General features: G+C 31.4%; 1 protein-coding gene across 1 annotated transcript; it reads right to left on the minus strand.

Annotated features, from left to right (window-relative positions):
* On the minus strand, window positions 1-20,857 carry LOC114331670 (glycerophosphodiester phosphodiesterase 1). The gene is made up of 6 exons (XM_028281290.2): window positions 20,398-20,857; window positions 13,337-13,512; window positions 13,105-13,210; window positions 7,908-8,000; window positions 5,714-5,940; window positions 1-1,247 (listed from the first exon to the last, which is right to left on the minus strand). Exons 1-6 carry the CDS (start codon window positions 20,701-20,703, stop codon window positions 1,088-1,090), a joined length of 1,068 nt encoding a protein of 355 aa, XP_028137091.1. The 5' UTR covers window positions 20,704-20,857; the 3' UTR covers window positions 1-1,087.
* Between the last annotated feature and the right edge of the window lie 2,535 nt (window positions 20,858-23,392).

A 23,392-nucleotide genomic window follows, 5' to 3' on the forward strand; every position in this document is an offset into this window, starting at 1 on the left:
TGGGATATAGAAAAATTTATTTATAATCTTTAATGATACATAAATATATGTAAATAGTACATATTTGTATATAATAAAATTTAAAATAAAGTCAAAACAATTGTACCTGTATAAAGGAGTGTATATGAAATTCAAAATATAATTACTAAGTTGCCTACGATAGCTGCAAATTTAATTCTTTAAATGTTGATATGCAATAGACTTTCTTTAGTTAAAATATTACCCCAGGAATGAAGCGTTTCAAAATCGAAAAATTACAGTAATTTTTTGACTTTCAAGTGATTTTTCGGCTTTGTTTCCTGAGGTATATACAGTATAATATAATATACAGTATATATTCATTATTGATATATTATATCAATAATGAATGTCATATTGAAAGAAAAACAAAAGGGATAGATGTGAAGGGAAGAAGTGAATGTGAGGGATGAAAATAGAGCAATAATTAAAACAATTTGAGCAACTACATATATGTGCCAAGCTGCAAAAAATGCCAATAAAAATAAAGTAAGTCATCCTGTTAAAAAAAAGTATAACGAAGCAGAAGAAAGTAATATATTAGAGGGGAATGTCTCCATATTGTATACCATCTAGATAGCACAAAAAACTTGAATTTTCCTAACACTATAACATCTAATGAGAAGATCTAGCACTAACTTTCATCCAAATCAATTATTTCAATGATATTGACGATCCGTTTGCACATCGCTCATCCGGAAGAAAAGTGACACAACTCAAAAAATGCATAATTAAAGTTATCTTGTTAAATTGACTCAAAATATAGGTATTTAAAAAGAGACCAATATTTTAAAGCAAAAGTGGCATAACTCAAAATTTCATTTTTTGTTTCTTTGTTAAATCAGATATCATAGATTTTTTGGTTTTGCTTCTTACACAATTAGAAATATTCACTTATCCATATTCTTCGTTTTTAATTTAAAAATTTTAGCAGTTACCGTTTAAAACTGACAGCTAAATTAAGATTTAAAAAATCTTTTGTCTCTCCTGAAAAATGTTGTTTCTTGAGTTGTGATTTCTCTTCGGATGAGCGAATATTTTAAAAATGTACTATGTTAAAATCACTCTATTAAGACTGCAAAGTGCTGTGAATTGTAGTTTCACCTGTTAGGGTATCAGTGAGGTAAGTGACCTTAAGAATGCGGCTGATATATTGCTTTTCTATGGGACTGTTAACTGTCCAGGCCATCACACGGACTCCTTTTGACTTCCAATCTTGAACTGTATGACTAAAACAAAATGGATTATTGAAAAATAAATCTTAAGGCTATGGGTACATAATTCGCAAATATTTTACGTGTATCCCTATTTTTTCTGTCTTTACACGCCAAATTACGTGTAGTAAAATTCACACTGGTATGGATATGTAAACATTACTAGAATTTCATTCTACTTGAAAATGTCATCATTAATTTAAAGAGATGGGTTTTGAATGTTCTTGGATAACTGTTATTTTTATAATTGCAAATTATTAATTCAGTTAATAAATGTGATAATTTTTTCACTAACTATGTATTCAGTGATTGTAATAATTTATTTGTACAACAAATACTAATACTCAATCGAGAAAAGAGGAAAAGTGTTAAAGTGATTTTTTAATAGTATATTGTTATGGAAGGCTTACAACTTTGAACATCTTTAACAACAAAATACTTGGATCACAGAATATATTATCCTGATGCATTCTCTGCTTGGATCTTCCACCAATAATACACAATAAATAACTTTTTATTAAGTTCACGTCTTAAATCAATTATTTATCAAACACACTATATATCAATAATATTTCATCAATAACTCAAAATATTCCCGATGCAATGTCAAATATTTAAAATTGTCACTGATTGTCAGTGTCTGACTGACAATATATGCTGACAATATTATATTCGGCTGAGTGCGTTGTAAGACAAAGATAGATTTGTAAAATATTACCACGGCATTGTGTTCATTTTTTTCGAATCCTGAAAAAACCAATAAATATTTTTGAAAAATTTAAACTCAGAATGAAAGACTAAATTATTACCGAGGGCCGAAAGTCCCTTAGAATAAATAAAAAGTTTATTTTGAATGAGATATTTGAAATTAAAAATCACACTAAATTTTCTCTTAGTTTTTCACCCCTGTAACTTATTAAAATAAACATAATAGAAGTTCTCAGGGACTTTCGGCCCTCGCTAATAACGTAATCTTTCATTCTGCGTTTAAATTTTTCAAAAATACCTATTAGTTTTCTCAGGATTCGAAAAAAATGAATCCCCATTTGAATAGCATTGCAGCCGAAAATACGTACCGATCCTCTTAATTAAAATAGGCTGTGAAATTATTTATCAAAAGGCATGTTCGTAGTTCAGCTGTAACGATTCAAAAATCCTTTGATTCTTAAAAAAAGATTTAAACCATGCATTATAACTCTTCGAAGAAAACATTTTAGTGTCTTCACTAAAATGAAAAGTGTGGTGTATTCGCTCCGGGCATGACTAACGCGACACCTAGCGTCGGCACTTGACATTTTTAACGACCAAAATTTGCAGTTAAGAGGAAACAGTGATCAACAGGTAGCGAAAACGCGTTCCAAGATTGCGGCTGTAATTTTGAATATTTTTTCGAGATTTGGCACACATATTCGTAATATAATAAAGAATGGCGGTACAGAGCCCAATTTGAAAAATATATTAATATGTGGAAATTACTCTGTAATTAAATACAATATTAAAAAAACAAGCCTGTACCGCCATTAAGAAGAACAAAAAAATACACTTTCTTCAAATAAACTTTTTTATCCGATGCCTAGATTTTGTGTTATTTTGGAACTACTAATGAAATAAAAAATTTTAGTAGTTCCAAAATGACACAAAATCTAGGCATCGGATAAAAAAGTTTATTTGAAGAAAGTGTATTTTTTTTGTTCTTCTTAATGGCGGTACAGGCTCGTTTTTTTAATATTGTATTCAATTACAGAGTAATTTCCACATATGTATTAATATATTTTTTAAATTGGGCTCTGTACCGCCATTCTTTATTATATTACGAATACGTGTGCCAAATATCTCGAAAAAATATTCAAAATTACAGCCGCAATCTTGGAACGCGTTTTTGCTACCTGTTGATCGCTACTGTTCCCTCTTAAGAGGAAACAGCAGCGATCAACAGGTAGCGAAAACGCGTTCCAAGATTGCAGATTGCGGCTGTAATTTTGAATATTTTTTCGAGATATTTGGCACACGTATTCGTTATATAATAAATAATGGCGGTACAGAGCCCAATTTGAAAAATATATTAATATGTGGAAATTACTCTGTAATTAAATACAATATTAAAAGAACGAGCCTGTACCGCCATTAAGAAGAACAAAAAATGCACTTTCTTCAAATAAACTTTTTTATCCGATGCCTAGATTTTGTGTCATTTTGGAACTACTAATGAAATAAAAATTTTTAGTAGTTCCAAAATGACACATAATCTAGGCATCGGATAAAAAAGTTTATTTGAAGAAAGTGTATTTTTTTGTCCTTCTTAATGGCGGTACAGGCTCGTTTTCTTAATATTGTATTCAATTACAGAGTAATTTCCACATATTAATATATTTTTTAAATTGGGCTCTGTACCGCCATTCTTTATTATATTACGAATACGTGTGCCAAATATCTCGAAAAAATATTCAAAATTACAGCCGCAATCTTGGAACGCGTTTTCGCTACCTGTTGATCGCTACTGTTTCCTCTTAAGCATAATATGATAAATAATAATTAGTGTATAAAATGGATGTAGTGTTAAGAACTGGGCTTCTAAAAATTCATCACAATTTATCTTTTCATCCTCGAACGGATCAGAAAGGAAAAAATCTATCCTAGTTTTTAAATTAGGAGGACGAGTAATTCAAAACCGCATTGTAATGCTTGTTTGTAATTGGTCGAACCGCAGGCAAGTTTAGTCCATGAAATTATGAAATTTTGACATTATATACATTTATGAAATTTTGACACTACTGGCAAATAAAATTCATAGGTTAATTACGTTACATCGCCGATTTTTTGTGCTTTCTGAGTTATTCTTTTAATTTTTAGATTTTAAGTCTGCTTTTATATAAAAAACAGTTGTTTTTAGAACTCTCTGGAGATCTCATGGAACCTTTGGAGACTCGTGTAATTATTTGAGATCTTACAACACTATTGTATCCTGTATCCTTACAGGATACAGTTTCTATGATACATTCGCTTAAAACTTGAGAAAACTAAACTTATGACAAATCTCGTAATGAGTGGAAAGATAACTATTGACAATAATACCACACAACAAACAGACACTTACAAATATCTGGGACACGAGATCAAAATAAGCAGAGACAATCAAACACATGAAATACAGAGGTCAATAGGCCTTACATGGGCAGCATTTGGCAAAAACTAAGCCATATTAATCCAGAAAACCACTGCGCATCCGCTAGGAAAAATAGTTAGATTCGGATTTTTTGCACAATCTTATTGAAAAAGGACCCCTTTTAACAAATTTACATGTTGCCAGGACCAAAAGTGGGTCAAACATTTTTTAAACGTTTTTTTTTTGTTTTTTTCCTAAAATTATTTTTTTTTGCATGGAACAAAGTTTTTTTAGGTTTTTTGGATCATTCCAAACAGAAAAGGTCTTTAGTGACATTTCTCTAAAGTTGATAGTTTTTGACATATAAGCGATTAAAAATTGAAAAATTGCGAAATTGGCCATTTTTAACCCTCAAAAACTATGTGACAAACTGAAAATATGAATGTTGCCAAGGTAGGTAGATATTCTTTAAACATCGATTGATGAAATCCCGAAGAGTTTTTTGCAATACAATATTCAAAACTCCTTGGTTTTTTAATTGCTAATCCAGCGTGCGCGACACTATTTTCCACCGACAGTATGGTGCAAATGAAAGCATCGTTTCTTGAATCCTCACCCCCACTGTAGTCACGCGTGGAGCGAATAAATACCAAAAGTGTTTATAATAAACCACTTCAATTCCCCTTGGAATTCAAGTGGTTATAAACACTTGTGGTTGTTTAACACATTTGCCGCAGTTTATATTCAGTAACTTTCGTATGGAGTCAATACGAAAAGAACCCTATTTCATTCCACGGATTATGAACGCCAAAAAGTAACAGAGGCACCTGACTCAAGTAGCACACAACGCCATTTGGCGTCAGTGGTTGCGAATGTGTTAAAAAATGTGTGTTGCTTCTTGATTGGTCAAAGAGGTTACACTATTAAAACTGCAGAACAGTTTCGGAGAAGCGCATTCAAGGTTTTCAAAGAACATCGTCTCGAAAAATAGAACATTTCATCTCTGATAGAGGAATGGTTCGCTAGTTTTGTGCGAAAGTGTCCATCAGGTAAGTCGAATAATTTTTCTATACCTAAGCTTTATCCTATCAGTTGTTAGTGTGAAAATGGGGTTAACAATTTCTTTTCACATCGTTTCAGAAGGAAGAAATAAGTTCTGCTACTGTTTTATTTGTGTTTGAATTCTTATATGGAAGTGACTAACATTACAATCTAATTTGATTATATCAATGTTTTATACTATTAACGGCCTCAAAAAACCTTACAAAATATATCAATGTGATTTTTTTATGAAACCCATTAATTCCTTATTCACATGTCACATTTCAAAGAGTTTCTGAGGTCTATCCACAATTTTTAATAAAAACACTTATCTTACCTACACACAGAATCCTTGTGCAATAAAATAACTGACAGTCCTAAGAGATAGTAAGTTATTCTTGGCAATGCCCATGAATGCAACATATCACACATCCAAACTAAATACCTCTTTATGAAAGCTTTAAATTGTTTTATGTTGCTTTCTCCCTGGCCCTCACTAACTTTCTTGAAAATGCAGGGTTGCCATGCCAAACATCCTACTATTTCTGGCTTGTTTCTTCTAATCTATAAAAAAATGATATAGAATATCAGAAATAATACAGAATAATCATAAAACTCAATAAAATACGAGAAGAATCAGAGACTGGAGAACAAGCAAACAAATTCTACAATTAAAAAAAGGAGATAAAAAGCAAACTAAAGAGGTATCAACTTGTTAAATACTACCCTAAAACTTACAACTCAAATTCTACAAGAACTAATGAATCGGAGGATAAGTTTAGCAGATGAGCAACAGGATTTTCATACTGGAAGATCGCGTACAGATGCAATATTCGTCATAGAGCAAATTACTGAGAAATCACTAGAGTGTAATATAGAGTCCTTTTCACAGGCATTTTTCAGTGCGTCACAAGTGAGAGAAAAAAAGGTAAGTCCGTGATAATACACATTTATAACATGACATTTTAGTTAAATCTGACAGTGATAGTTGTCAGAATCGTAATCAGCCAAATATGAAAAGGGTATTGCAGTATAACTCTTTTATCTGCAATTTGGTATAAAAACAAATTTACATATTGACATTAACCCACAATTTGACCTATATTAGTTATCTCTCATTCTATTGTTCATTCAGTAATCACTTCGTCTGGTAGCCTATCAAGGTATATTTCCTCGAATTCCTTCAGTCCATCAAAAACAACATAAAGTTCAGTATATTTCCCTTTTTCTGTTATTGAATTTATTAGATACTTTTATTCATTCTTTTACATTTTATTTAAAATCATATCTTTGACATCAACATTCCCTATCTGTATTCTTTATTTACTTTAATTTTTCTACAATTTCTCTCCCACTTTTAACAGACATAATTAATCAGTACAATAGTATGCTAATAAATTTAAACACACTACAATAGTCGCTTTCTGCATATACTGTTTACCTCACAATACTCAAACCCTTACCATCTTGTTAGGCAACCAACAGTACATTTCTTAAACAACTCTTAGAATCTGAATTTTCGGTTTATTTAGCTTCCAATTCTTCCACGTTAGTTCATTCATGGTTTACTATGTAGTATATTTCATTTCATTAAACTAAATTGAGCTTTCATCTTGTCATTTTACAATCGATGACGTCACACATTGAACCATGAAATATACCCACATTAAATCTAAAAAATCCATAAGTTTTTCTGGAATAGAGAGTTGCTAATTTAGACTTTACAATAGATTCTAATATGTCAATAATTTAAATTGCATTTTCAGACATTTATTAATTACCATTACATTTTACTAAAAATCCAAATTAAACTACACTTTTGAAGTTTTTAACCAAAAATTGGCTTTATCTTGTCATGTCACGTCACTCTTGTCATATTGAATTTCCATTTCCTATTTTATCAGTTGGTCTGTGCCCATTGAACTGGCTAGTATCTAGCATTTTCGAGCAGGGAAACATGTTGCCCTTTGAGCATGTATTGTAATATATCTAACAACATCGACTTGTAGTCACCATATTTCATTAAAATATAATATGTAAACCATATATTATGGGGTTACCACTTTAAATAGTGTGCTAGTTTGAAACTACTCAGCAGAATGTAAGTATTCCCACATGTTTTTTCTTTCTAACAGTCACAATTTTACTTTTTTTGCTTTAATCTAACGTGGAAATACTTCACTCTAGGCACTGAAGATGTTCTGAAATATAACGAAAACGTTTTGCAATCCATTTGGATGACATTTTAGATAGTTTTTAATAAACGAGTTTATACCAGTATACAAATTGAAGTTTTTAAAAGCAGTTTTTTACTGCGCAAAAAGATGGAGTGACAACCTTCCATAGAGGTATCAATCCGCCAATGAACAAGCAGAATTCCTTATAAAGAGGAAGATGAAGACTATCAGGATATCAATACCAATAAGTTTATAAACAGAAGATGAGAATTTTTATACCTAATTGAAAAAATGCTGAAGAGTCTCAATAATCTGAAATTTAATAATTGAAAGAATTATGATACAAATACTTACCAAATAAATTATATTGGGGAAAAATGATGTGATTACAGCTTTCTGTTTGAGTTCGGGAAACTTTTCAAATAATTTCAGTATTACAGGGACCATCTAAAATTAAAAACAATAATGTAACTTGATACGTTGGGATATTGCCCCAAGAAATGAAGTTTTTAAAAATAAAAAAATAACTGGCCACTATTTTTCAACTGAATATCTGGGGGAAAATAGAAAAGGCGTACCACCACGTGGTTATTTTCGTGGGTATCGAAATTTTTACTGTGTCGTGGTATTTTATGCTATTAGACAGAGAGGCAGCGCTGAAAAATCTCTTTGAATTTACTAAAGCTAAATTTTTCACAGTTGATTACTGTGATCGTGTAGAGAAACATACTGCAGTCGGTCAAGCGAAACGTAAAACAGGGGTTACTGAGAGGGTATCAAAGTTGCTTTCCTACGAAGGTAATTAAATCCATTTACTAAGGCTGAAAATCAGTACACATATTCTAAATTTAATATAAATAAAAGTTATTATAGTCGGTCAGCTGTATGACGGGACAGAGCCGGTCGGTCGGCCCCAATGAATGTACACGGTTATTCACTATATTTTGACTCCTTGTAAACTGCTTTATTTACAGAATTAGAAAAAAATGTAAAATACAAAAGTTATTCGATTTTTTAATTATGATTTTTTGACATATATATCGTACTAGTGACGTCATCCACCTGGGCGTGATGACGTAATCGACTATTTTTTTAAATGATAATAGGGTTCGTGTGCTAGCTCATTTGAAAGGTTATTCAATTCTCTATACAGTACTATAAACATTAAGATCATTATTTATACAGGGTGTCCAAAATTTTTTTTTGAATTATTAATTAAACAATTAATATAATTAAAAATTTTTTTGGACACCCTGTATAATTAATTATGTTAATGTTTATATTACTGAATAGGGAATTGAATAACCTTTCAAATGAGCTAGCACTCGACCCCTACTCCGATTTAAAAAAAATAGTCGATCACGCCATCACGCCCAAATGGATGACGTCACTAGTACGATATATACATATGTCAAAAAATCATAATTTAAAAATCGAATAACTTCTGTATTTTACACTTTTTTTTCCAATTCTGCAAATAAAGCAGTTTACAAGGGGGTCAAAATATAGTGAATAACCCTGTACATTCACTGGGGCCGACCGACCGGCCCTCTCCCGTCATACAGCTGACCGACTATAATAACTTTTATTTATATTTAATTTAGAATGTGTGTACTGATTTTCAGCCTTAGTAAATGGATTTAATTACCATCGTAGGAAAGCAACTTTGATACCCTCTCAGTAACCCCTGTTCTAAGTTTCACTTGACCTACCGCAGTATGTTTCTCTACACAATCACAGTAATCAACTGTGAAAAATCTAGCTTTGGTAAATTCAAAGAGATTTTTCAGCGCTGCCTCTTGGACTATATGGTTTTCAAAAATGTCACCTTTTTTTGCTAGAATGTTAATAAAAAAAACCATAACAGTAAAAATTTCGATACCCCCTGATATTCCAGGTAAAAAATAGTGCTCATTAATTTTCTGATTTTTCTAGTGCTATTTCAGCTTCATTTTTTGGGGTATACGGTATACTTATTGACAAATCTCACATCTCTTTGAAGAAAAATTCTATCATATTTTTATTAAAACCAAAATGGCTCTGTTTCTTTACACAAACTTCAGTTTTATTGATTTATTTTGCAAAATAAGACAGAATCTGCGTCAATCATTGTATAGATGTAAAAATTAAGCATTATTAATTTAACTAACAAACTATAAGCTTGTTCAGTTGAAACATATCTTTGGACAGTTTAGCCTTGGAAACAATTGTAATCACTCAACTGACATTCTGAAATGTTAGTTATGTTTGTACATGTACATGTCACACTGATCAGTTCCTGTCATTTGTATTTGACTGCTATTTTAAGTATACGCTGTGAGCTCGTACGTAGAGGGGATATTTATAAATTCGCGAGCGCCAGTAGTGGCAAGTCTGTAAACGTATACCGGAAATTTGACATAAATGTCAAAGTTATTAATTTAAAATTAAAATTAAAAACATTAATTATAAAAAATATTAGTTGGTCAAAGCTGTGGTATATATTTTTACCTTAAATATACTTACGTTTTAAATACTGAATTTACGTTTTTCTAATGTTCCGTAATATGTAATTATGCGCCATCTACACGATAACTGTGAAAGTATCCGAAGTAAGAAATTAATATTTCATGAATAGAACGTCAAAATGATTAGCAAAATCTTAAAAAAATCTGTTACAATTTAATTACTTTTTAGCGTTGTAAATATTAAGCGATAACAATTAAATAATAAATTTAAAAATTACCGGTGAAAGTTGAATTAGTAATCCGCTAGGAGCGCCACCAGCGAAGCTCAGAGCGTATACGCCCTGAGCTTCGCTGGTATCGCCACCTACTTAGCGGATTACTAGTACAACTTTCGTTGGAAATTTCGCTAAAAAGAGAAAAGTGTTGCCTATCCTCTGTGAGTTTCGCTGGTATGGCTGGTATCGCCATCTAGCCGATGACTTACTGTTTCGGCCGGACATTTAAAGAGGAAAGGAGAAAAGCAAATAATAATAATTGTTTCAAACTTATTTAAGGCAATCGGTACATAATTCGCAAACATTTTACAGGTATCCCTACTTTTTCTGTCTTTACACGGCAAATTACGTATAGTAAAATTCACACTGGTATGGATATGTAAACATTACTAGAATGTCATTCTACTTGAAAATGTCATCATTAATTTAGAGATAACTTTTGAATGTTCTTGGATAACTTTTATTTTTATAATTGCAAATATTATTAATTCAGTTAATAAATGTGATAATTTTTTCACTAACTATCTATATTCAGTGATTGTAATAATTTATATGTACAACAAAAACTAATACTCAATTGAGAAAAGAGGGAAAGTGTTTGAATGATTTTTTAATAATATATTGTTACTATGGAACGCTTACAATTTTGAACATTTTTAACAACAAAATACTTGGATCACAGAATATATTATCCTGATGTATTCTATGCTTGGATCTTCCACAAATAATACACGATAAATAACTTTTTATGAAGTTCACGTCTTAAATCAATTATTTATCAAATACACTATATATCAATATTATTTAATCAACAACTCCAAATATTCCCGATGCCATGTCAAATATTTAAAATTGTCACTGATTGTCACTGTCTGACTGACAGTATGCTGACAATATTCTGTTCGACTGAGTGCGTTGTATGACAAAGATAGATTTGGAAATATTACCACGGACATTATGTTCATTTTTTTCGAATCCTGAAAAAATCAATAAATATTTTTGAAAAATTTAAACGCAGAACGAAAGACTATATTATTACCGAGGGCCGAAAGTCCCTTAGAATTAATTTTTTTTTTAATTAATTTGATGGCTTTGGTAGGGACCAATTAGCCAGACAATTTTTTCTTTAACTATAACAATTCTTTTTGTTTTTTATTTTTTTTTTTTTTTTAATTTAAAACTCATCCTTCCTCACGATTAATTAGAATTAATAAAAAAGTTTATTTTGAATGAGATATTTTAAATTAAATATCACACTAAATTTTCTCTTCGTTTTTCACCCCTGTAACTTATTAAAATAAACATTATAGAAGTTCTCAGGGACTTTCGGCCCTCGTCAATAACGTAATCTTTCATTCTGCGCTTAAATTTTTCAAAAATACTTATTATTTTTCTCAGGATTCGAATCGCATTGCAGCCGAAAATACGTACCCATCCTCTTAATTCTTATCGTGTATTATTTATAACGTAAAGAAGTAATTGGATTGTAATCGATAGTTAATATCAATCAGTAAGTACAGAATTTATTATTCATTATGATTATTTTTAAGATTTTGCTTATCGTTTTGAAGTTTATGTTGACTGATAATATTAGAAAAAATTATTCTGCAAAAAAGTATAATAATTTAATATAATTATAGTATAATTCTTCTTAAATATTAAATTATGCATTTATTTCACTTAAATAATTAATTAAGAGCGTAAACGTAAAATTTCGCACAAACTCTTTTTAAATGCATTCCTTTTTTTCGAATCCTGAGAGAACCAATAAGTATATTTGAAAAATTTAAACGCAGAATGAAAGACTACATTATTATGGAGGGTCAAAAGTCCATGAAAATTTCTTTTTATTTTAATCAGTTACAGGGGTGAAAAAAAGAGAAAATTTAGTGTGATTTTTAATTTTAAATATCTCGTTCAAAAGAAACTTTTTGTTTATTCTAAGGAACTTTCGGCTTTTTAAATGAGACATTTAGTAAAAATTATATGCAACTCTGATATAACTGGTATATATCGTCACCCTGGGAGCTAAGGGTGGTAGTGCTTCAGGTTCTTTTCAATGTTAAGTGGTTAAGGGAGAATCATCTTACCTCGACGAAAGTTTATTATGATCTTTTAATTATATTATTTTCAATAATCAAAGTGTGTTATTTATGAAAATATGCACAACTTTTAATGCAGAACGTCAAATTTCCAGTTAAAGTTCACCGACTTGTCACTACTGGCCCTCGCGAATTTTTAATTATCCCCTCTACCTGCGAGCTCAGAGCGGATAGTGACTTTAAAATGGCGTTTGTTGTTAACAATCCGCCAAAATATAATCAGCGTGCGGTCTTACAAATTTCAACCTTCTGCAGACAAAGTCATGTTAACCATTAAGTAAGGATCCTTTGTTCATGGAGTTTACGGGATCTAGAGTGCATATTAACGAAAACCAGTATACTGAAACTTTAAACAAGGTTGATATGACCAAAACGTCCAGAAAAGCTTGTTATTCTTCTGCACGCAAAATGCTCGGCCTTATGTCGCCGAAGAAGGATATTATAGTATCCACGCTATAGTTTCGATTTATCGCTCTATGATTTTTACATCTTTGAACCACTGAAAATGACATTAAAAAGTAATCGTTTTCACAGGGATGAAGAAATACAAAATGCTGTAAAAGAATTCTTTAAACAGGGTATGCATCGGTTTGTGAAACAATAGAATATGTGCCTTAAATGTAGTAATTATTTGTAGATATGTTTACCACTGATCAATTTTTTCTGGATCAAAGATACGTTTCAATTGAACGAGCCTAGTACCTAGACATAAAGTTAAACCCTTTACCTTATTGTTATTTTCTTTAATATCAATGAAAATTCTTTGTCCCATCCCAAGCATTTGTTCTACAGCCTGCTCTAATGTTGGTACATGAGAATTAGGAAATGAATCTCTGTCAAAAAAAGAGTGATGGGTTACAAAATGAAGATACACACCTTGTTAAAACGATTATGAAATATTTCAGCACATGGTTGTGTGATGCCAGCACCATTTTTAATTATTTTATACAAACCTTTACCTGTAAGCATGTTTTACTGAAATGTCTATTTTGGCCAAATCTTCATACTTCATATCCTTTATTGCAATATTTAAGTCAGCCATTCTTTCTAAGTTGGAGTCATGGAAAACAACTGGTACACCATCAGATGTGAGGATCACATCTATCTCTATCACATCACATCCTTTTTCGTGGCACTGCAATTAATTAGTTATGTTATTATCATTATGAAACATATTATAAAATCATTGAGAATGACATATTAGAACAGCTCGGAAGCCATATGAGTCAAGGAGAAACAAACAAGTTCGATCACCAAATAAACATAGCTATAGCATTTGCATAATTAGCAAATGCTTGAGGAATGGAGGTGAGGTTTAATATGCCCTTTACACAGAAAGGGAAACTAACTAGAATGCAATAATTGCCATGTAATAACTCTCCTAAATTTTAAATCGGCCTATGATAGTGTTCTAAGAAATAAATTGTATGAAGCCATGGATGAATTCCACATCCCTGATAAATTGATAAGATTGGTTAAGGCTACAATGCGTAAAGTCGTTTGCAAAGTCGAAATACAGGGCGAAAGATCACAGGCGTTTGTTGGGCTGTGACAGAGAGATGCGCTGGCGTGTCTCCTCTTCAACATAGCTCTGGAAAAGGCGGTCAGAGATGCACGAATAGACAACAGAGGAAATATTTTTAATAAATCATCCCAAATTTTGGGATATGCAGGTGACGTGGACCTAGTTGCCCGCACAACACGCAAACGAGAAGAAATGAAAACTAAGATGTTGGCATCAACACCCAACAATAGAGCCAGAAACATCGGTCACCAATTCACTGTTGATAACTCTACCTTTGAAGTGGTGGACAAATTCACATACTTAGGCTCCCTGATCACAAAGGAGAATGTCATGACTGAAGAAATCAAGCGAAGGATAATCCTAGCGAACAAATGTTATTTTGGACTGAGTAGACTTATGAGAAGCAGAAACTTATGCCAAAAAACAAAAATAACCATATACAAAACCCTTGTACAACCAGTGTTGACATATGGATCGGAGACATAGACCATCTCCAAGGTAGATGAAAACCTTCTGCTTATATTTGAACGAAGGATCCTGAGATGAATATTCGGTGGCATCTGCGAAAATGGTATTTGGAGGAGGAGGTTCAACCGCGAGGTATACCACACATACAAACATATATTTGGTGGTAAAGACGTAGTATCTCTTATAGGAATAGGAAGACTAAGATGGGCAGGACATCTAGCAAGATCACAGCAAGATACAGCTGGTTCCTAAAAAAACTGATACGACTCTTATTAAGATTTGATCATTTTGAGCAGTGTATTGGATTGATCTGACATTATATTATATTTATTATGACAGACAAATAATAAAATAAACAAACAACAAACTACTGATTACAAAGAGTATATAAATGATAGTTTTTACATAAAATAGGTTTGTTGTTATACTCCAGGCTGTGGGTGAAAAATAGGTCGATTTCAGGATATAATACAGGAATTTTTGAAACCTATCAGGTGTTGTAAAGGACGATGCCAGGAATAACTTATACTAAAATGTGACCAAAAATATTGTGAGCTTTTTGTTAAATTTGCAATTTTTAAAGATTTTTAATTTTGCAGCTTAGGATATTGATTCTAGAGAAAAACTTTTTAATAGAAAGTTGTAGTAAATTAAAAAACCTACAATTTGGGCTACAGTAAGTTTAATTTCGTTTATTGGTTATTGCAAAACAGCCTGCGAAAGGTCCAAAATGGCGGTTTTTTACAATTGCGTTATTTATTGTACAAATAATTTTTTTTTATTTTTTAAAGCTTTAAAATGAAGGTCTTTCAATTCCAAGCATAAAAAAAATTGTAAGGCCCGATTAACGAATTTGTTGCTTAGATATTATAAATTGTTTATCCCAAGAGGTCAAATGTCGAAGGCTATAACTTTTTGAAAAAAAATTGTAGAGAGTTGGTGAAACATCCCATCTCCTTCTAAATAGTTATATTTTCATATTCTGATGTAAATAAATGCGTAAAACATTTTTAAACCTCTAATTCTTGGGTTTGAAAATAAGGGGGCAAATTTCGTTATAAACATTTAGAGCTGAAGCGGCCCTGTACATCCTATGAGTTTTTAACTTACAGATTATTGTTGCTGAAGATGAAACGAAGATTTATAAAAAAATAAAAAATTTCTACGACCAACTGAAGCCGAACTAAATGTTGGGTTTGAAAATAAGGGGGCAAATTTCGTTATAAACATTTAGAGCTGAAGCGGCCCTGTACATCCTATGAGTTTCTAACTTACAGATTATTGTTGCTGAAGACGAAACGAAGATTTATAAAAAAATAAAAATTTTCTACAACCAACTGAAGCCGAGATAATTGTTTCTTTTTTGTTAAATCGTAGTGCCTTTATTTATAACAATTAAGAAATTATTGTACAGTCATTGACTAAAGAAAGACTTATATTATCTTAAAATAAAAATTATTATAAAATATAGTTACATTTAATTATTAAAAATTATTTTTAAAATCGGTGCTTTTGCAAGCGGCCGAATTTTGCAAATCGCCCGGCTCGCTTCAAATCCGCGCGCTCGAAAAATTTTTACGTAACTTGTATTAAATTTTGACCGAAAACAATTTAATAATATTACCATTATAATATACAGTCTATTTACCATTGTATTTGTTTTTCTTGATAAACTTTTATATGTGAAATCTCATTTCTGAAGAAATAATATTACAAAAATGATACATATAAATATATGAAATATATAATTATATTTTTAATTTTTTCATTGTTATATAAATATAATAATAATAATGATACTTCTAATTATACAATATAAAACTTTTTCTTCTTGTAGTGACTATCCGTTTTGGATGTTGGCGACCATCATGGCAATCTGTACTTGCACACTAAATCGGTACTGCTGCTCTAAAAAGATTTGTAGTTGTTGTGTTGAACGACGTACGTAAATTTTCTAGCAAGGTAATCCTTCGTCTTCCTGGTTCTCAGTTTCCAAATGGGGTTTGCGAAATTGCCATGATGGTCGCCAACATCCAAAACGGATAGTCATTACAAGAAGAAAAAGTTTTATATTGTATAATAAGAAGTAACATTATTATTATTATATTTATATAACAATGAAAAAATTAAAAATATAGTTATATATTTCATATATTTATATGTATCATTTTTGTAATATTATTTCTTCAGAAATGAGATTTCACATATAAAAGTTTATCAAGAAAAACAAATACAGTGGTAAATAGACTGTATATTATAATGGTAATATTATTAAATTGTTTTCAGTCAAAAAATTTCGGGCGATTTGCAAAATTCGCTCGCAAAAGCACCGATGTTAAAAATAATTTTTAATAATTAAATGCAACTATATTTTATAAAAATTTTTATTTTAAGATAATATAAGTCTTTCCTTAGTCAATGACTGTAAAATAATTTCTTAATTATTATAAATAAAGGCACTACGATTTAAGAAAAAAGAAACAATTATCTTGGCTTCAGTTGGTTGTAGAAAATTTTTATTTTTTTATAAATCTTCGTTTCGTCTTCAGCGACAATAATCTGTAAGTTAGAAAGTCATAAGATGTACAGGGCCGCTTCAGCTCTAAATGTTTTTAACGAAATATACCCCCTTATTTTCAAACCCAACATTTAGCTCGGCTTCAGTTGGTCGTAGAAATTTTTAATTTTTTTATAAATCTTCGTTTCGTCTTCAGCAACAACAATCTGTAAGTTAAAAACTCATAGGATGTACAGGGCCGCTTCAGCTCTAAATGTTTATAACGAAATTTGCCGCCTTATTTTCAAACCCAAAAATTAGAGGTTTAAAAATGGTTTACGCATTTATTTACATCAGAATATGAAAATATAACTCCTTAGAAGGAGATTGGATGTTTCACCAACTCTCTACGATTTTTTTTTCAAAAAGTTATAGCCTTCGACATTTGACCTCTTGGGATAAACGATTTATAATATCTAAGCAACAAATTCGTTAATCCGGCCTTACAATTTTTTTTATGTTTGGAATTGAAAGACCTTCATTTTAAAGCTTTAAAAAATAAAAAAAAGTATTTGTACAATAAATAACGCAATTGTAAAAAACGGCCATTTTGGACCTTTCGCAGGCTGTTTTTCAATAACCAATAAACGAAATTAAACTTACCATAGCTCAAATTGTAGGTTTTTTAATTTACTACAACTTTCTATTAAAGTTTTTCTCTAGAATCAATAACCTAAGCTGCAAAATTAAAAATCTTTAAAAATTGCAAATTTAACAAATGAAAATCGCAATAAAAAAAAAGCTCACAATATTTTTGGTCACATTTTAGTAGAAGTTATTCCTGGCATCGTCCTTTACAAAACCTGATAGGTTTCAAAAATTCCTGAATTATATCACGTTTTTTCACCCACAGCCCGGGGTATTATTATTTTTATTATTATTAAGGAATAAAACAAACGACTTAACCCAACAATATATTAAATTTTAAGATTTGGCAGTGACAGTGACAGTATATAAATAATAAGTATTTATCCTTCAAAATGCACTGCTCAATTTTCTACAAAATACGCTTTAAGAGTCGTATCAGTTTCTTTAGGAACCAGCTGTACCTCCTCCTCCAGACACCATTTTCACATATGCCACCGAATATTCCTCTCAGGATCCTTCGTTCAAATATAAAATGGAAATTAAATACCTTGAAATTACATTGTCCAGCTACGGAGACCTGGACAAAATCAAGAGATTGGCAGGTTGTCTCAATAACACTATATGGCGAAACCGATATATAAACACTGAGATGAAATCAAGAATTTATAAAGTTATTGTAACACCAGTAATGACATATGCATCAGAAACAAGACCCGATATAGCCACAACACAAAGACTACTTGAAACAAGACTAAGTAATTAAAGAGTTTATATATCTCTGGACATTGGATAACCCCGATAACACATAAATCATAATTGCAAACAGGTGTTATTATGGTTTTTAAAGTACAGTGGAACCCCGATAAGTCAGCTTCCGATAACCCAGAAGTCCGGCTAACCCAGACCAATTTTCCGAGAGATTCCTGCATTGCACAGTACCTAAGCAGCAGACTAAACTGACACAACAGAAATTGAGTTTTTTTTACCAAGAAATGAACAAGAGTGTATACAACTGTACGTAATTTAGATGTACTGTGCATATGTATTTGATGTTTTTGCAATTATAATGGACTTTATCTGTAAATATACCGTTTTATTAATTTTACCATATTCTCCGGCTAACCCAGATCAGCCATAGTCCCATTTAATCCAACTTATCGAGGTTCCACTGTATACTTAGCTAGCAAACGTCTGTCTCCAAAAGTCATATAAGACTGTATAGAACACTGATAGTCCTGTTCTCACATGTGGAACTGAATATGGAGGAGTAGAGATATGCCTTTGAACTGTAGAATATCTACAAGCATAATTTTGGTGGAAAAAATATTACCACTGTAGTCAAGCGAAACCGTTTGAGTGGGCAGGGCATGAACCCCGGACTCTGGAATGGAACATGTTAAAAAAGTTTCTAACAGAGCAACTGCTGGGAATGAGAAGAAGGGGTAGATCAAAACTGAGGTGAATAGACAGGGTAACACAGGATGTTGAGAAGCTCGGTGTTACCAACTGGAAAATACAAGCAAGGGACAGAGCGACATAGTAGAATTGCACAGACAGTTGAGAGGGTTAAGGCTCTACAGGCTGCAGCACCATGATTAAGGTGACCAACTATTTTTTGTTCAAAAAGAGTACACTTTGCAAGTACAGTGGACTCTCTCTATAACGAACACGGATATTACGAGGTTTCGCTTATAACGAGGTACATTAGGTGTCCCATGAAATTCCTATTGAACTATAACCCTCTATAACGAGGAATATTTGGTTATAACGAGGAAAAATGAAACTGAAGAATATGTTTTTACCTGTTTTTAGGGCAGTAATGGCTATAAATAAACACCCCAACTGGCTGTATATAGAAATTCCTAACATCTGTGTTATTATCGAGGCAAGTGCTGTAATATGCTTCGCCACCTGCAATAAACTTCTTCCTGTGTATCGACCGATATTGATTATTGTAGGAAATTTACAATTTACGATAGCGAGGTCTCATTGTTTACCAACTACCCCTAATAAACTACGTAAGAGATATCAAAACATTTCAATATTACTGTTGTCTGATATAACGAGATCCTCTTATAACGAAGTAATTAGGCCGCCATTTCAGTTCTCGTTATAGAGGGAGTCTACTGTATTTCATAGTCGAAACAAAAAAAAAAAAAGAAAAAAAAAAGGATAAAAACTGTATTTTCTTTTAAAAACATATTTTTCTTTGGAGTGCATTTTTTTGCTAAATGAGGATGTTCCTATAATAATGTAGCCACATCCGAACAACTTTTATTTTGCATATTAAATTTGACTGTTAAGATGGCAGATAATGTTTTTACAGAAAGTTGCAACTTCTCACTGCTCCAATAATCATTCCCTAGTGAAAATACCCTTTCAACAGTAGCATTAATTAGGGTCTGGACAACATAAGCAAATCTCTATTAAACCTTTAAAATTTTCATGTGGGATATGTTCTACTTTAAAATGCCGAAAGATTTCTGCCCATATTTTTCAAGTTCTATTTTCTCATTGTTCCATTTCTTCAATTTTTCTTCATTTAAATATAAATTTACTCTTCGAATTTCTTCAAAGAGAAAATGGTCATTAATAACAATATCTTTTACTTCCTTCATTACAAATTCGACTGCTGAAGAAAATTCTTTCCATTCAATTTTACTGTTTAGAAGGGTCCATTTGAAACAATTTAATGCTCTCAAGTTCACTATCCATTCTATCCGTTCACAATGAGTATAAAATTATACAAATGAGTACTTTCAGAGTACAGGATTTGAAAAGAGTATGGTTTGCGAAAAAAGAGTACAAAACTCAGTAAATGAGTACAGTTGGTCACCTTAACCATGATGATGATTACGAAACATATAAAATCATGGACTTACTTTTTTAAAGGCTTCTATAGTATTCTCTGGAGCGTCCAGGCCAGCTCCTCTGTGAGCTATTGTCTTAATAACAAATCCATTATCTCCTGTGGGATCATCAATTTCTTTACCCAATATAGTTTCAACTGTGTCTTTCTCGGGAGGGGGAACTCTAAATATAACTACTACTCCTACTAAAATTCCAGTAAATATTAAAGTTAAAGGTATTAAAGTAGTGAATATCTCCGCAATCAGGAACCAACTTCCATAGGTCGCATATACTACAGTCAACGCACTCGGTATTAAATATAAAAAATCTGGTTTCATTTTAAATTTGGTTATTTTTACGCGAGCACTAAAAATTTGAAAGGGTTAGTTTCGTCAGTACATTTGTTATCTAAATATCATTTTTTTAATTTTAAAATACCCCAATGTTTACTTTTGTTGCCATTTCATCGATGGCATGTGACGTTTCTGTAGTTAAGTGCAATGACATTTAATTAAGGATTAAGGTCAATAACAAGGACGAATCCTTAATATCAGCAATTTGCCATTAAGAAAATTTTATTTTTCTACAGTTGAAATTTGTAGTTATTGTATTTTTTGTCTGGCCGATTAAATAATAATAATTTGTCTTTAAATCATGTAATTTAATATTTATGATACTTTGTAATAGGTGTTGCCTACTATGAAGGTTAGACTAAATACAAACAAACATATAGTTGAGTCCAGGGTTCTTTACCCGTGCGTCATCATTTAAAATTTAAAGCATACGAAATAAGTCGGAAATTCGGAAATATGGCTTTTTATCGACTCTCGTTTGATTCCTGCTACTGTCATATGTTGTATAATCTGTGTATAATATTAATATACACGGATTATACGAAATATGACAGAAGCTCGAAACAAATGACTGTGAATGAAAAGCTCTATATACAGTTGAGTCCGCGAATCTTCACCCGTGCGTCATCATTTAACCCGGCACCTGCCACGTGGGGTGCTACCAGCACCCCATAACACATTTTTATCAAATATTTGGTATTTCTTTGTTAATCGTGCTGTGCGTCATAGTAGCTTTCTATAATAGTATATAGCATAGATGTGCTTGTGTTTGAAGTGGTTATTTAGTGTCATTCTGAACTTGTAGCTCTAAAGTCGAATTGGGGTGTCATCATCTGGTACTTTAAATTTTTTTTGTATTTTTGATAAACAGGTCAAATTTACATTTTTTATTGAAATAACTGATTTAAATTATTAATATAGACTCTATACTCACTAAAATTTAATTTTTTTAGATATTTTACTTGACTTCATTTATTATGGTTTGGTACTTGCTAATTTGCTTATAACACCTTTTTCATTTTATTTTTTAACTTCTATAACATATTAGTGGCTAATAAGTTAATAAAACATGTTTTTTTATATTCTTGTGTTACTCAACACATTATTTTGTTTTTTAAACAAGTAGATAACAGAAAATTTTTAAGGGGTTCTGTGAGCACTCCACGTGGCAGTTGGTGCCTTGCAAAGCCACGTGGCAGGTGCCGGGTTAAAGCATACGAAATAAGTCAATGATAAGTCGGAAATTGAAATTTACTAAACGCAACAGCAAGTGACAGTAAGTGACTTGCTGTTGTGTTTAGTAAATTTCAATTTCCGACATATCATCGACTTATTTCGTATGCTTTAAATGATCACGCACGGGTAAAGATTCAGGGACTCAACTGTATACAGATTATACAACATATGGCAGAAGATCGAAACAAATGACTGTGAATGAAAAGCCCTATTTACTAAACGCAACAGCAAGTGACAGAAAGTGGATACTGCTCCGATCAGGGGATATATTATAACATTTGACCTTATCAAATAAATATAATGTCAAAATTACAGCTACATTTAAAGTAGCTTAATGAATTATTTTAATATCATTAGTGATTAATAAATAAATAAACAATTTATATAAAAACTCAATAACATTTTTTCTTTTTGTCATTTTATTCACTTTGGCGGAAACTTAAACATAACCATTCCTTAACTGTGTGAATGAGGTTAACTTTGGATGTTGTAAAAATTAATGGCAAAATGAAATACACTTATCATAAAATTTTATAGTCCAATATAAAATTAATTGTAAAAACAACTGTTAGTGTAATATAAAAAAAGAATGGTTGTGTACTTTGTACGCACGTAAGAAATTATACTTCTATTATATGATTTCAACGAAATAAATATACTTTCAACAGGTTATTTGTGTTTTATTTAAAGATTAAACTAATTTTTACTTACCACTTTCCAAACATTTTTATTAAAACAATACCAAAAATAAAAAATAAATAGAAAACACACGGATTCGAACCGGGGACCTCTCGATCTCCGGTCACACGCTCTACCATTGAGCTATATTCCATTTGCTTTGACAGGTTACAAGAATTCTCATACATACTTACAAATTGAATAGACCAAGTGAAGTATACAAAAATACTTTAAATATACTTACTATTATTATAAAATACCTTATTCCTACAAAAATTATAATAAATATATTTACTAAAAACACTAATAATATATTCTTTTCACGCACACCTTATTTGTGCTACATATAGATGTAGCGACTAATACCATACTGTCGGTGTGCGCGCCAGGGAATGTAAAAATTCACCCTCGTGCCTAAAGAAGTATAACTTCAAAAACTTCAAAACGCAAAGTTTGACAAAAAAACAGCAAAAAATTCAACAGACTGACAGCCACAAAAATAAACAAACCAGAAACGTCACAAATTGTACTTAACATCTGAAAACATCTCCAAATGTCTTTTTTGTACCTATCTCTTTTCAATGTACTGAGTCTAGATCTTAAAAATAACATGTGTTTTTACCTAATAACAGGCGGTAGCTAGTTTGTCATTAGGTTCATGCGTGGAAGAGAATGATGCTAGATAAAAAGTATGTGTTTTATCTCGCCAGGTATTAATGACGCACGGGTAAAGAATCGTGGACTCAACCTGACACCGTTT

This window comes from Diabrotica virgifera, chromosome 2, assembly GCF_917563875.1.
Source record: "Diabrotica virgifera virgifera chromosome 2, PGI_DIABVI_V3a".
Lineage (NCBI taxonomy): Eukaryota > Metazoa > Arthropoda > Insecta > Coleoptera > Chrysomelidae > Diabrotica > Diabrotica virgifera.